Source organism: Sinocyclocheilus anshuiensis, unplaced genomic scaffold, assembly GCF_001515605.1.
Source record: "Sinocyclocheilus anshuiensis isolate Anshui unplaced genomic scaffold, SAMN03320099.WGS_v1.1 scaffold2433, whole genome shotgun sequence".
Classification (NCBI taxonomy): Eukaryota; Metazoa; Chordata; class Actinopteri; order Cypriniformes; family Cyprinidae; genus Sinocyclocheilus; species Sinocyclocheilus anshuiensis.
This window is the reverse complement of record NW_015552722.1, coordinates 142,999-159,675: the sequence shown is the minus strand read 5'-3', so window position 1 is coordinate 159,675 and position 16,677 is coordinate 142,999. Positions and strand designations below refer to the sequence as shown.

Here is a 16,677-nt window from a genome sequence, read left to right as displayed (position 1 = left end):
TTTCAAAGACAATAGAAGTAATTATGAAATTACATATAAAGATGTACTGAAGTCCTACTTAAGTGAGTCAAAAAACACAATAAGGCTCGGTTTCATAGACAGGATTAGGCCATAGTTCAATTAGGACATTTCAGTAATTTTTATAAACATGCCTTAGAAAAAAAGCATTACTGGTGTGCATCTTAAGACAAAACAAAGGCACTGCTATATTTTAAGATCAATCAGTGCAACTTTCTTTCAGTTGAAACAGCTCAGACTTACATTTTAGTCTAGGACCAGGCTTAAGCCTCGTCTGTGAAACCGGCGGAAATTGTTTTTGATATATATATATATATATATATATATATATATAATAAAATAAAAAAAGACTATGGGAACAATAAGATGATGTGAAGTTTCATTAAAGGTGAAACTAAAGGTTTCAGGGAAAAACATAATTGCAAAATTAGTTATTACTTCCAAAATAAGGGGTCAAGGTTTGGCTGTTTACTATGAGAGTAATGAAAGCCAAAATGATTTTCCCTTAATGATTTAGTAACCATTTTTCTTCAAGGAATAGTTCAAACAAAATTTGCTGAAAATGTACTCACCCTCAGAGTTTGTTTCTTCTTTGAAACAGATTTAGAGAAATTTAGCATTACATCATTTGCTTACCAATGGATTCTCTGCAGTCAATGGGTGCCATCAGAATAAGAGTCCAAACAACTGACAAAACCATCACAATAATCCACACGACTCCAGTCCTGGACCAGCATGAACTTCGATTACAGTGAATTTAATGCTGGTCCAGGCTGGTTTATGCTGGTCTGTGCTGGTCTAGCTGGTGGACCCCCATAGTCATACTGTTCTCAAGCCAAATCGAGCTGGTGAAGATGGTTCACCAGCATGGTCTTGCAGGGTTGATTGTGAGTAGGCCAGTTGTCTGTATGTAAGCAGTACCTTTGGGGACAAGCTTGCATAGTTCTATATAGATTTTGATATTGTTTTATATAGAAAAAATATACTGTTTTATATAGAATTGTTCAATAGTCTATACAGTATTAAATGCAATTACATTAGAAGTAACTGTAATCAAAGAAATTAAAGCCATTATTGATGTAAAAACCAAAAAATTGCAAGCAAACACAAACATTTAGAGATATGAAAACAAAGAAAAATCGCAAATAACAGCATAATCATAAGCAGTTTGTTCAATAACAGGGGTTATGAGAAGTGCTATTGCTAATAAAGCGTTCTTGATAATGAAAGTTCAAAATTGAAAGCTGCTGTTTTTAGGTACTTTCACGTTCATTTATTATAAACCATTTTGGCTTTATTTATTTCATATGGTACATATATAAAAGTTGTTTATGTCTGTTTAGTGTTCCGTTTAGTTGGGCACTGGACCCCTGACTTTGGTTGAATTAATTATCTTTCAGACATTGTTAAAAGTGCATGCTATCAATATTGTCTATACTATTTCATTCTCCTGACTTGTAGATTTTTGTGATGTTTTATCAGCTGTTTGGACTCTCATTCTGATGGCATCCATTTACTAGAGAATCCATCGGTGAGCAACTGATGTGATGCTAAATGTCTCTAAGTCAATTTCAATAATAAAAAAAAAAAACTCTTCTTCATCTTGGATGACCTGAGAGTGAGCAAATTTTCAGCTAAATTTAATTTTCATTTAATTTTCCATCTGCCCAATTGTGTTCCAATAAGCAAAGATGGCTGACTAAACAATTTCCATTGACATGAAATGCTTTTGGATAACCGGGTATAATATATCTTTTTGTTTCAAAAAAAGGTTTTCTAAACAATACCGCCTCTACCATCTACCACATATGCATTATATTGGACAAACTAGTTCATTCCTTTCAAAACTGCTGTTAACAGATTGTCCTGATCCTATACTTACAGCACTGGTCAACAAATAGTGATAAACAAAGTGCTACAGAGCCTCAGTGTGGACACGCTTCTGGGAAGATAACCTATACATTTTATAATTCTGATTATTTCATTTTAATATATTTTAGGCTGATTTCTTAAGGATCATGGACATTGAAGACTGGAGTAATGGCTGCTGAAAATTCTGCTTTGCCATTACAGGAATTACATTTTTACATACAGTATATTAAAATAGAAAAGAAAACTTTTGACTGGTAGTATACGTTTAACAGAAGAAAGTAAAACAAAAAATATGCAAAGGCTTTACATTTAAACTTTTTTTTTTTTTTTCTGGACTTGCACAGCAATCAAGGTATATATTTTATCAGGTCATGAAAAAAAAAAAAAACTGTAAACAAAGAAAAGAGCTATTCTTACCTTACTGGTATCCATTGGTAGTCTTGATGTGTAAGAAGAGGTAGCGATATTAAAGGTCTGAGGAACCAAGTACTCCTCAGCGTCCATCAGGTCATCCAGCTCCTCCTCGTCCAGTAGACTCTGGAAGAACTTACTGTGGTTGGGGCTGGGCAGCTTCATGCGGTCATCCCCCTGAGAGCAGAAATGACACCATCACTCTCTGCGATCACGTTGAGCTTAATGGGTGGTGTAGGACAAAAGTATTGATTTTCAAGGAGAGATATAATACAAAAATAGTTATATTCTCACCTGTATGACGAGGTATCTCTGAGGGTCTCGTGCCATGCGGCTGAACTCTGCAGCGAGTTCTTTAAACCGAGGCCGACTATCAGCATCAATCATCCAGCCTGGAGGTGAAGACAGTAAGAAATGCCAGTAGTAACTACATTTATCAATTACACAGTTTTTACAGACACTGCAATGTAGTTACTCAAATTAAGTTTTATTTTGACTGACTGACAGACAGATAGAAAGACAGATAGATTCCTTCATACGGAATCACTCAAGATCCTTCAGATTTCCAGCTCCATGTTGGCGATTCTTCTCTTCAGTTCACCCCACTCATTTTCTATAGGGTTGAGGTCAGGGAACTGGGACGGCCATGGCAGAAGCTTCATTTTGTGCTCAGAGACACCTTTTTGTGTTGATTGTGATGTTTGTTTTGGATCATTGTCCTGATGGAAGATCCAACCACGGCCCATTATACGATTTTTTAAAAGAGACAGTCAGGTTTAGATTTTTTTATCTGTTGGTATTTGATAGAATCCATGTAGCCATGTAGAAGCCGTGTATCTGAACAAGATGTCCAGGACCTCCTTCAGAAAAATAGGCCAGTAAAAATCCAGCAGTATATTTCACCTTGGGCATGGGGTACTTTTTAACCCTATTTGCACCAAACCCATCTGGTGGGTTTGCTGCCAAAAGCCTCTTTTTTTTTGTTTTATCTGACCATAGAAGCCAGTCCCATCTGAATGGGAATATACTTCAGAGATATTTTACTCATAAAAATTTCTAGGGGTGCCAATAATTGTTGGCCTACATGCATTGGAGAAAAACATTAATTTCATAATGTGAGTTCCACTTTCAATTGTTTTACTTTTTGAATGAAAGATAAAAAGATAAACAATGCAGATTTATTTTCACAGCCACATTTGCTCATATTTAACAAGGGTGCCAATATTAGTGGAGGGCACTATAGATAGACAGACAGACTCATTTGCATCTTATTGAGCTGTTTTTTTCTTTCCACATTACCCCAAATTACTGAACTTCTTACAGTTCTATTATGTCTCTGACAGGAAGTAACATGCCATCACCTTGCGGCAGCCTGCTCCTTATTTCCTCCCAATTAATTTCCTTTCAGTTCTCACACTCAAACACATTATCCAAATGAGCAGCAATTACTCACGCAATAACATCACATTTCATCTCCATCAATATTTCACATTTCATTGTCCGTGGGGCTACAGATGTCACAGCGAGTAGAATCACAAACAACAGCTTACAGTCAAAATGTAATTAGAATTAATGGGTTCAGTCCGTGTCTCATTTCATCTCTTTGTGTTTATTTGATTGAACCGGCTGAGAAACCCCACCGGTGACCCAGCTGCTTATTACCACAGTCCACAAGACTGTCTGGCCAAACATGGCGAGCGGCTGGGCTAAAAACCATGTGACTGCATGTATCTTGCTAAACAAAATATCACGGTATTAGTATAAAAATGATAGCATAGAAAAATCACAGTAATGCTGTTTTGTGTACATTAAAGTTATTGTAATACATTGGAATTATTTGAAGTACCTTACTGTGTCTTTCAAATACTACACATCCATGATTTACCATCACTGAACCGTATGTGTGCTAGTACCTTTCTGTAGAATTTGAGCTACTGATCACATTCAGGATTCTACATAACACTCACATTTCACCATCACCATGTAGACGTCTATGGTGCAGATGGGCGGCTGGGGCAAACGTTCGCCCTTCTCCAAGATGTCTGGAATCGCACGTGTGGGAATCCCATCATAGGGCTTTCCTCCAAAAATAGTTTTATTAGAATATATATATATATATATATATATATATATATTCAGTAATATAAATTATAATAATATATAACAATTAATTTAAAGATATTGCATTGTCAAATATTAATCAACGTAAAACAAATATTACAAATAAAATATTTGTAATTTTAAAATTGTAACAGAATACACCATTTAATTTATATATTATATAATATACAGACACCAATACCAATAGAATTTTAAAGTTTGCGGTCGGTAATATTTTTCTTTTAATAGATTTTAAAATAAATATTTTATGGGCATCAAGGCTGCATTTATTTTATCAAAAATATTTTACAATTTAAAATAACTGTTATATATTTTCAAAAGTAATTCATTCCTGTGACACAAAGCTGAATTTTGAGCATCATTACACCAGTCTTCAGTGTCGTATGATTCTCCAGAAATCATTCTAATATTGTCAAGAATCTGGTCCGTGGTTTTCCGTCTGCTCACCACCAGATGTTGCCTTCCAGTTACATTGACTCTCACACTACACAAACTGTTGCATGTCACCCCGGACTACATTTCCCATCATCCATTGCACTGATTACACACACAGCTGCAACCAATCAAACACCCTAGTAGAAATTGAGCTGCTGATCACATTCAGGATTCTACATAACACTCACATTTCACCATCACCATGTAGACGTCTATGGTGCAGATGGGCGGCTGGGGCAAACGTTCGCCCTTCTCCAAGATGTCTGGAATCGCACGTGTGGGAATCCCATCATAGGGCTTTCCTCCAAACTTCATCAGCTCCCAGATAGTCACCCCCTTCCAGTTACATTGACTCTCACACTACACAAACTGTTGCATGTCACCCCGGACTACATTTCCCATCATCCATTGCACGGACTACACACAAAGCTGTAACCAATCAAACACCCTACATAAGCCATGGACTTCCTCTTCCTCACTGCCAAGTATTGTTTGCGCATATCGCTACGTCTGTAGCAACGTTACGGAGCCATCCCGAGTTTGCCTAGTTTCTAGTCTTGGTCTGTTTCGCCTATTTAGTCTAGTCGGTTTTGGATATCTTGCCTTTCTTTGGATTATTCTCTTGCCCTGCTCTGTTTGGACTCTGTTTGACCCTCGCCTGAACTATTGCCTGTGTTTCTAGATCACTGTCACTCTTGATCAATTAATGCATCTCTGCTGAATAAAAGTATTCATTTCTAAAAAAAAAATATATATATTACTGAGCCCAAATATATTCTGTATTTAAAATTCTATTTAAAGCCTAAATATATATATAATTTGACTCTCCTACACTATGAGTAGCGTTGGCTTACAAATAAGTCCTTATCATTGACTAGTGAAGGATTGCTTTAAATGTATACTATACTACTAACTGATTTAAGTAAAACTAGGACTGTAACTGTAAATGTGTTTTACTCACCATAACTCCATACATCACTCTGATGTGTGAACTTCCTGTAATGAATGCACTCCAGGGCCATCCACTTAATGGGCATCTACATAAGAGAGAATTCTCATCAGGATGTAATAATACATGGAGTAATGCAATCATGTATAATTAAAACATACATTTGTGAAATTCTAAAGAAAAAAAAAAGAACAGTCCAATTTGCAATATGATTAGAAATTAGAAATACAATCAAGAAACTACCATTCTCGCTACCATTTTTTTTGTGTCCAACTAACATGAATTAAAAAATCACTTAAAATGAATTCAATGAATCCAAACCACATATTAAGTTTCATGAGTTTTTCAGAACTAGTGTGTCTCAGCTTGTCAATACTGACCTTGCCTCCATCTGAATTATACTCCTTTTCATCAACATCCAGCAGTCGAGCAAGTCCAAAATCAGTGATCTTGATGTGGTTTGGAGATTTTACCAGGACGTTACGGGCCGCAAGGTCCCTGTGCACCAGCCGCCTCTCCTCCAAGTACATCATACCCTGCCGAAGAGGAGATCTGAGTGCTTCTATCCAAAAACACTATGATTATCATAAATACACCTATGAATCACTGCATTAAGAACAGTGGAGGTCTGTTAAGAATATTCATTCTACTAAAATTGAAAACTAAAGTTACTTTCATAAAATGATAAATTTAGTGTACTACATTGCACAAGTTGGAAACTGAGCTGGACAGATTGTGAAAAGTTAAACAGATGAAAAAAACTAATGTTATAACAATGATGAAAAAAAAAATTATAGCACTTCTGTAGTTACTGCTCATAAATCATCCCACCAAAAATATTTTCTCTAGGGTTCAGTCAGTGTCTGGCCGTCTTTAATATCCCGTACAACATTATTTTTCACATCTTAACAAATAAATAAGTTCTTTTTACCAGAACCAGAAACTTTAAAACGTCTAAAGAAACACTGATACCAACAACATTGTGCAGTTATGAGAACAGATGGACATGTTTGGAAACTAAAGAAAGTAATTGCCCCTGCAAGTTGTTTTTCTTTTGCTGCTCATCTGTGAAAAAGATTGAATGACATAGTGATATAAAATTGCCTTCATTTCAGTCTGTGATATTTTGCAACAAAGAAAAGTGCAAAAAGACACCCTCAAGGGACAACAAAAACAATTCAAGGGTGCACGAAGTATATAGAAAGAAAAAAGGACTGGTCTGAATATTTCCAATGTTTTTATTAAAGGGGTCATATGATGCGATTTCAATTTTTCCTTTCTCTTTGGAGTGTTACAAGCTCTTGGTGCATAAAGAAGATCTGTAAAGTTGCAAAGACTAAAGTCTCAAATCCAAAGAGATATTCTTTATAAAAGTTAAGAGTCAGCCACACCTACCTAAAACGGCTCGTTCTAACACGCCCCAACATACCTACGTCGCTCTGTGGGAAGATTTGCATAACGCCGCCCAAATGTTCACGCAAAGAAAGAAGGCGTAACTTTTATTCTCACTGTAGTATTGTTGCCGCCGCCATATCCTGAAGATGCTGTGTGCTTCGTTGTGAAAGCGAAACTACTTTGTTTGGTCTTCCAAAAGAGGACGATATCCGCTTCGTCATGCCTAGAGCTGATCTGTGCTGGTCGCTGAGGGAATACAACAGTATGGTAAGGGGCGTAACATTTCCGTCTCACGCTTGAGGTATTTGGCCAATCACAACGCACTGGATAGCTGGCCAATCACAGCACACCTCGCTTTTTCAGACCGATGAGCTTTGTAAAAATCGACGCGTTTCAAAAAGGCGGGGCATAGAGGAGAAACAATAATGTACAGTATGTGGAAAATAATATGTTTTTTAACTTTAAACCGCATAAACACATTTCATTACACCAAATACACAAAATAATGTTCTTTTTAGCAGCATAATATGACCCCTTTAATAATACAGCATTCAACAGAAGACAACAGTGGCCATCAGGCTGTGTTCAAAACAGTAAATGTCTGAAAAATGAGAAACATATTTCTCTGTAATACACTGTTCCCTTTGCCACATAGTCCATCATTTCATAGGCAATACATTTGTTTTCTTACTTACGTGCTAATCAAAATTAGTTAGACAGCAGCAACAGAAAAGAAGGCAGACAAAAGCTGAATCAAGCACATTGTGTTAAAACACATTTTGTCCTGAAAATTTGCAGCGTTACAGACAAATATGAGAATTAAACACAGGAGCAGACGCCTGATACTGAGAGAGTGAATCATGGATCGATCAATCACCAGCGACACACACACACACAGACAAACCAAGGCCACAATGTGCAATATACTGCAAACTTTTTCCAAGTGACACTTTTTATTACTGTATTTTATAATAAATGCATGTACTGTATTACAGATGTTGTATTACTATCTGTATACAACCTAACAAGTCAACATAAAATATCAGGATATCTTGATACATATATTGATACATTTTCAAACTTGTTTACAATGAAATATGCATTAAGTGTACACAACCCTTCCAAAGGTTAATATTGTGAAATATTATTACAGTTGTAAGCTGTTTTATGCTTGAATGTATTTTAACAACTTTGAAACTGAAAGCTGTAGGGCGTTTATTTAGTAGATTAATCTGTTTTATTATAAAATATATATTTGTTTCAAGATGTCCCTTTTTGTCACTCTTTTACAGATAGAACAATGTTTAAAATGGAGAACATGGCTTTAGATGTCCCTATCACCATTTCTTACTGTTTATTCTCTAATTTGGCATGAATAATATGCACATTCTCCAGTCACTTAACGGCAATAAAACATACCCAGTCCACATCATAACTGTGTCAACAGCAGTGCAAGCCCAGCATCTCTCATAGGATAAATTACGCAGCACTGTTCTAAATGAGCAGAATCTTTCCATAGTCTTACAAACCATCCATTTATTTTTTATTAACCATTAAACAGAAATTAATTCCCTCAAGCGTGTTCTGCTCATCTCCTGCGCCATGACCATTGCTTTTGTTCTGAAGGATCAAGTGTTTAATGTCTTACACGCTCCACGGATTTATAATTCTTTTAAACAGATACATGACAGGATGAATACTATTGGCTCAGGTATGCTAAGGTTTGTAGCAATCAACATTTCCCTTGATTGACTGTCTGATCCCAGAAGTCATCTGTTTTAAATATACTTTCATTTTACTGCACTGTAATTGCATTTGCGTAGCTCCATACTGGCTCTCCTAAAGTAGCCAAATAAATACATACAATAAAAATGGTGTTTACTTGTACTGTTTTGGCCGATTGGTCTGCTATCTGAAACACTTATTATCTATTATTGTGCATTTGTTATTTTCAGTAATGTTGGCTATCAATTAATATGTAAACTTAATGAAATATGTCTGAGAAATAATTGTGTACATATTCAATAACAATTATGAATACAAATAATGAATACATGTAAATATTAAGTCAGATTGATTATACATATACTTGCACATAGTGTTTTAATGTTTAATGGTTTTGAATAACTGTCCAAAACGTTTCTTATAATAAAGTAATCCACACGACTCCAGTCAATTAACATCTTGTGAAGCAAAAAGCAGCGTGTTTGTCGGAAACAAATCCATCAAAAAGAGTTTAACTTTAAACTGTAGCTTTTGGACAAAATATAAGGCCAAAATAATAATGCTTCCTCCAGAGAAAGTCCTTACCTTGTTGTCCTCTCACATAAAAATCCAACAACACAACTGTTTAGAACTGTTTTGGACTGTTGTTGCTTGTAAATGGTGATTAATCTCTGCATATTTCACTCCTGATTCAGACGAGATTACTTTTTCAAGAGAATGCAATAGTATGGATAGATGACTGATATTTTAGCCAGAAGCAAATGACTGAAGTTAAAAATGTCTCGATGGTTTTGTTTCTTACAAACACACAGTTGTTCTCTTCACAGGTTGGACTGATGGACTGGAGTCATGTGGATTACTTGTGGATTATTGTAATGTTTTTATCAGCTGTTTGGGCTCTCATTCTGACGACACCCATTCACTGCAGAGCATCTTGGTGAGCTAGTGATGTAATGCTAAACTCATCTACATCTTGGATGACCTGAGGGTAAGTACATTTTCAGCTAATTTTTATTTCTGGGTGAACTTTAACCAATCAAGACAGAGATCATTTGCATAAGTGCAGTAGAATTCTCAAGGTCTGCAAGGTAGAATTGGTCATGCCATTACACAGACTTTTGTTTCTTTTGATGATGATCATGCACACTAAAAACAGAAATGTATTAATACAGTAAACAGAGTCATGTTCAACGAACAGGGAGTGGTTAAACGATGTAAATGTCAATTTTAAATAAACACATTCAGTTTTAATATTATTATTATTATTTGATATTATATTAATAACTGCTGTGTTTGCTGCCAAGGTGTCAAGGTTAGCAAGAGAGCGAGATTCAGTTAGTCTAACTACACCATTTGCCAACAAAGCTACTTCCACTAAGATAAATAGGCATGCTAATGGATAGCTTTCTCCAGTTAATATAGGCTTCCTTGAATGTTGCAGTGCATTTCTAGAAGCATCCATTGCTTTTAACAGCCTTGAGCTTTCTGTATATTCAGACCTTTAACTTCACTTGAAGAAAGAGAGAGAGAGAGATGGCATAGATAAAACAGGCAGCAAAGAGCAGTCCTTTGTGTCCACTGTTTGAGAGCACCCAGATGAAAGTAGGAGTAACCTAATCAAAAAACCGTCTGCATTTAGCATAACAAGCCATCTGCATGCCGATCCAGGGAGCGAGACTTAATGCCGGCGTGAGGTGCATTCGGGGGCATTCATAGAGCATCTCCTCATCTCACTCTTTTATGCACCAGCTTTTATGTGTGCATTAATAAAGGTTAAAGTTTCAGTGGAACGGAAGGGTCCCTCTGTGCCCTATTACAACATATTCTCGCCTCTGGATAGGCAAATAACAAAAATTAGACTCACTTGATTATTTGGAACTAATTAGAGAGGAAAACAACAACAAGGCGCTATGGCTGAGGCATGCTTAATTCTGCAGACAATAATGCTGACAAGGGTGGAAAGAGGAAGTGGGCTGGAACGAGAGAGAAGCCATACTCAGCATCACCATGGGAATAGAACGTGACAGAGGTGACTGGTACAAAACATACTGCAAGAACATACAGAAACCTATACACAAATATGCCCAAATGTTACAATCAAAGGCATGCATGCTATCATTATAATCAGTGTTTGGAAGGTTACTTTGGAAATGGAATAGGTTACAGATTACAAGTTACCATATTTAAAATGTAATATGCTTACATTAATGTAACTGATTACATTTGATTACTTTTTGATCACTTTTCTAAATTTCTAACTAATGTTTTCAACTGTTTATCATTTTGAAACATTTAAAGCAGGCAGGGTTAACCTTACAGTAGTGCTCAACACTGATTACTGTCAGACTTTCAGAATCCTTCATCACTTGAATTAAGATTATAATCATTTAATTTTAAAGCAGAGCCACCACAAAATCAGACTTCAGCAGATCTTTTTTTTTACTCCGAGATCATTCTGAGATTAAATACTGATTTAAAATAATAAGATATAGTTTAATAGCTATGATACTGTTTCTTGAAATTCAATCTTTGCATAGCTTCGACAGGAACCATTGGCATTTAACAATGTCATGGGGGAAAAAAAGAGTTAATCTTAAAAAAATAAAGCATATGCATAAATCCAAATAGGAAATAAATCAGTTATCAAATAAACGTGTCCTATTCTGTATCCTAAACTCCTGAAACATTGGTGTCTCATATTTTAGAGCAGTCAATGTAATTTGGGAAAGAAATCAATCAATCAAATCTCTATGTGTGTGGAAATATTCAGATGTAACCCCCTTTGTAATTGTTAACATTTAGTTTGTAATTAAATTACGTAATTATGTTACATGTAACTAGTTACTCTCCAACACTGGTTATAATGCAGCTAAAAATAATGATGTGTAATATGGTTATTGTGCAAGCCTGTCACTGCATAAACTGGTTAAACAACAAGTTTTATTTTCTAAATATATTACTATTCTTCAAAAACAGGACAAATATGTATACAAAAAGAATTGATCAAAGGGAACTGAAATCTACCATTTTTTTTAATGACAATCCTCAGATTTAAAAAGTATTCATTCAAAAAGAGCTTTCCAGTTGTTATTATGACATTTTGTTGCATTCATGTTCACTCATCTCAAAAATGCAATCACTTTGACATGACTTGAAAGCAGCATCTCTCTATTTTGGGAAAATAATGAAACTCTAAAATGGAAATACATTGCTTATTGACAATATAACATACATTGCTACACTACTGACAATATAAAATATACAACAAAAAGAATAATGTTACTGGTTAATTCCAGTATATTATTTGTTGTTCTGAACAGAAACACAAACTAAAGTGATATATTGCCATATGGTGGATACAGTGGTCAACCTTACAGAAAACAGAAAAGTCTAAAATCTCTGAAAACATCCAATGTGCATGATTGAGCACTTGTTTTGTTCGAGTTATCGATTTGCATTCACTCACAAACAAACATGTTTGTAAATCTCAAGGCGACACTAAGACCCAGTGTATTCCCTAAACATGTATGAATAATACAGAAACTGCACTAATATACTCAAAATACTGAAACAATGGCAATATAAGTCTGAACATTTCCCTGTGAAGTCTCCTGAAGCATCTCATTGTTTTCCAGATACATTGTGAGTCTTGTCTCTACCCCCAACCTATGGACAGACAAGAGCCCAGCAATGAGATCCATCATCCGGACAAGTCTCAAATGTACCTATACTGTACAGCAGGGTTCCTCAAATCTTGCCCTGGAGGGCCAAAGCCCTCCAGAGTTTAGCTCCAACCCTAATCAAACACATCTGAGCCCATAGGATCCCTAGAAAATCACAGGTAAGTAAGTTTAATCAGGGTTTGAGCTAATCTTTGTAGGGCAGTGGAACCTCCAGGACCGGATTTGAGGAACCCTGCTGTACAGGAACATACTGTTTCAGTGGCACAGTAGGGAGCTATTCTAACAGTACAATAGTTTTTGAGAAAAATAGACTTACTGGCAGATGTAGTGCACATGATCTGAACGCGATGAAACAAAGAAAAAAAAACTGTTAGATTAAAAATTTCTAGAGACAGAAAAACACCTGTTTCTGTAGTTCACCAGTGTAGACTACAAAACTGAATGAGTACAAAACTGAATGAGTAAAAAGAAATGTGACAAAGCATAGAAAGAGTGTCTAATCCATTTATACAAGGTTTTCAGGATTATGGCTGGCCATATTTGACCAAAGAGTGAAGACTGCCTGGATTTGAAGAACAGAGGTGAGCTCCTCTATTCACTGAGTGTCCCACTGCCCCCTCTCATGGCATCTGCTGAAATGTCACCACTCAGGTAATAAAACAATAAATCTTTTTGGTATTTAGGAGAGTAAATATCACCAAGTAACCCTGATTTTTTTAGAAGGAAGAAACAAAGAAAAAAGGAAATATAAAATGTGGCTATTAATATAACAATACCAAAACTTCAGCTCAGCTTTATTTTAGTTAAAACTAAAGCCATGCAAAAAAGTTACTTGAAATAAAATAAACTTTAACTTAAAATCAAACTGAAATGAAAAACAAAAAAACTATTAAAAATGTACTCGGATACTAACGTAACCTCGGTTCCCTGAGATACGGGAACGAGTATTTACGTTAGTAACTGAGTACATTCCCTTTCGATACTACACTCGTACTACGTCTTGCTAGACGCATATGGGAACACAGTACAATCACGCCGTGCTAAAGTAGTGGTACGATTAAAAGTATCAAACTTCCATAAGCAACCAATGCCCATAGAGAAGTTAACAACAACCCAAGGCTAAGACGGGCTGAGCTTCCTGAGGTCACACCCGGCCTGGTTAATCGTTCCAGAGTACTCCTGTAACTTCGACACCCAGGGGTCGAGAGCTAACAGGTGAACTAATGCCAGAGAGCTTGAGCGTGATACGGCCAAGGGCTCTCTGCCAGATCTGTTTACGCAGTGCATGTCTCGTTCAAGCGTAAAGAACCCTGGCCTGCAAGGCCAGGACTTCCAGGTTATAAAACCCTGCGAATGTGGATGGCGAGGTCCAGCCGGCCGCCTCACAAATATCCGCAATGGACACACCACTGGACTATGCCCAAGACGAGGCGATGCCAATGGGGCATTGAAGGCCCAAAAAGAGTACGCTAGCGAGATGGAGTCTATTCTCCATCTAGAGAGTCTTTGCTTTGTGACCGGAAGCCCTTTGGTGTGGTTACTGAAGCTGACAAAGAGTTGTTCCGACTGCCTATAAGGGGCGGAACGCTCAATATAGATTCTCAGAGCTCTGAAGGGGCAGAGCAGAGATAACTCTCTGTCCTCTTCAGAGGGAAGAAGCACGGAAAGCGTAATGACCTGTGCTCTGAACGGAGTGGAGAGCACCTTAGGTACGTAACCGTGCCTTGGTTTCAGGACGACTTTAGAGTCGTTAGGCCCGAATTCCAGGCAGGCCGGGCTAATGAAGAGCGCCTGCAGGTCCCCTATTTGCTTTACTGATGCCAGTGCTAGAAGCAGAGCAGTCTTCAGCGATAGCAAACGAATGTTGGCAGACTGTAACTGCTCGAAAGGGCCCTCAGCACAGGGGGCAGATCCCATGAAGGGACAGTAGGGGGACAAGGCGGATTCAGCCTCCTGGCACCCCTTAGGAAGCGGATAACTGCGCTGTTTCTGCCCACCGATTGGCCCTCAATAGGGGCATGAGAGGCTGCTATAGCCGCCACATAGACTTTGAGCGTGGATGGGGAGCGTCCCTTATCCAGCAGCTCTTGCAGAAATGACAATACCTCTGTCAAATTGGAAGTATGAGGGTCCTTGCCACGGTTTAGACACTAAGCGGAGAAAAAAGATCACTTCAAGGCATAGAGGCGTCTCGTAGACGGGGCTCTAGCCTCTGATAGCCACAGCTGGTTCATCCAAAGGGGGGCCACCAGGAGAACCTTGTGTTTTTGTTCTCTTACTCGCCTGATTACCTGTGGGATCAGGGCGGTCGGGGGAAAAGCATAAAAAACGAGGTTGGGCCAATCGTGGGCCAACGCGTTCCTGGTCTTTGAGAAAGAAATTGGGCAGTAAGAGTTGTCCACCTCTTCGAGAAGAGGTCCACCTCGGCCTCACCGAAGATCTCCCAGATCCTCTGAACCGTCTGCGGATGGAGCGTCCACTCCCCTGAGGGGACATTGCTCCTTGATAACATGTCCGCTCTTTGGTCAGCCCATTCCAGGAGGCGCTCTACCAGAGTGAAGAGACGCTTCGAGCAGAGGCCTCCCTGGCGATTTATGTAGGACACGACGGACCTGTTGTCTGATCGGATTAGCACATGGTGTCCTTTTAGGACTGGCAGGAAGAACTGACAGGCTCGACATACTGCTAGCATTTCCAGGCAGTTGATGTGGAAGCCTTTTTCCGCCTTCGACCAGTGGACGAAAGTCGGTATGCCCTCGCACAGCGCCCCCCAACCTGAGTTGGAGGCGTCTGTCGTGACAACTGTCCTTCTGCAAACCATCCCCATGGCCACGCCCTATTCCATCCAGCGGGAGTTCTTCCAGGGGGCCAGGGCTGTTACACACGCCTGAATCACCCTGATCTGCAGGCGTCTGTGACGCCACGCATGGGATGGAACCCGTGGTTCCAACCAGCGCTGAAGGGGGCTCATACGAAGCAGACCCAACTGTAGCGCTGGCGATGCCGCCGCCATGAGGCCCAGCATCCTTGGAAATGCTTTGAGAGGGAGAGTGGTACCAATCTCGAATGAGGTCGCCAACTTCCGTATGGCCAGAGCCCGTTCCGGCGTGACTACAGCTCTCATTTGGGCTGAGTCGAAAATTGTTCCCAGGAATGATATTCGCTGGCTGGGGAACAACGAGCTGTTGGCAAAATTGACCCTGAGTCCCAGGCACTCCAGGTGCCTGAGGAGGAGGGTCCTGTTTGATATTAATTCTGCCTCTGACTGGACCAGAACGAGCCAGTCGTCGAGGTAGTTGAGAATGCGGATTCCCATGAGAGAACAAATGTTGATATTTACTGATAAGTCATCATATATTTATCTAATAGCTAATGCTTTAAATCAGTTTATATAGTTGCGTTTTTTGAGTTCATTACCAAAAGGTACACAAAAGGAGATGTGAGAAATTATTACCGTTTGGTTAGAGAGAATAATTATGGGCTTTAATGAAAGGCTCGAGAACCCCTCTTACATTTCTTGGAGTCCCAAGAGAAGAAGAGGCTAAGATTAAATGCCATGAAAAGATGAAGGTGCAAATTAAACCAGAATGTCATTAATTTCCATGTTTCGTTTCTGGTAATGGCTACAATTTCAGTGACACTCGGCTGACATGCCCTTGGCTTTTCGTTCCCATTACAAACTGCAATTATGTACAAATTAAGCCCAGTGTCACTAGTGGTGTCAACATCTTACAACCCCAAACCCTAAAAATGAAATCCTACGGTATAATAGACAAACACACATTTACACACTCATTAATGTAGGTAGGGAGTCATTCTAAGAGGCTCACGAGAAATCTCGTTTAGCAGTTCCACTAATCTTTTAGAAACCACATTACCTGTATAACACTTCGGATGAGCAGATTCCATTGGTATATTTACTCCTGTGATCCTCTAACCATGTCATTACTATTTGTAGATATTCATACATAAAGTGTACAAACATTTTTTTTTATCCATGTCACTGCTCCAACACAGAAAGGAGAAAATTGCAATAAATAAATGTGCAAGTAAATAAATATATATATA

At 38.2% G+C, this 16,677-nt stretch overlaps 1 protein-coding gene across 1 annotated transcript in view; it reads right to left on the bottom strand.

The window, feature by feature from the left end:
- The window catches only part of LOC107667809 (receptor tyrosine-protein kinase erbB-4-like), a gene marked incomplete at its 5' end in the record, with an annotated part of 116,162 nt that overhangs the window by 9,024 nt on the left and 90,461 nt on the right, over positions 1 to 16,677 (bottom strand). The window contains 5 exons of the mRNA XM_016459524.1: positions 2,308 to 2,478; positions 2,596 to 2,693; positions 5,046 to 5,209; positions 5,815 to 5,894; positions 6,187 to 6,342. Coding sequence (XP_016315010.1) covers positions 2,308 to 2,478; positions 2,596 to 2,693; positions 5,046 to 5,209; positions 5,815 to 5,894; positions 6,187 to 6,342 — 669 coding nt within the window. The remainder of the gene's footprint in view (positions 1 to 2,307; positions 2,479 to 2,595; positions 2,694 to 5,045; positions 5,210 to 5,814; positions 5,895 to 6,186; positions 6,343 to 16,677) is intronic.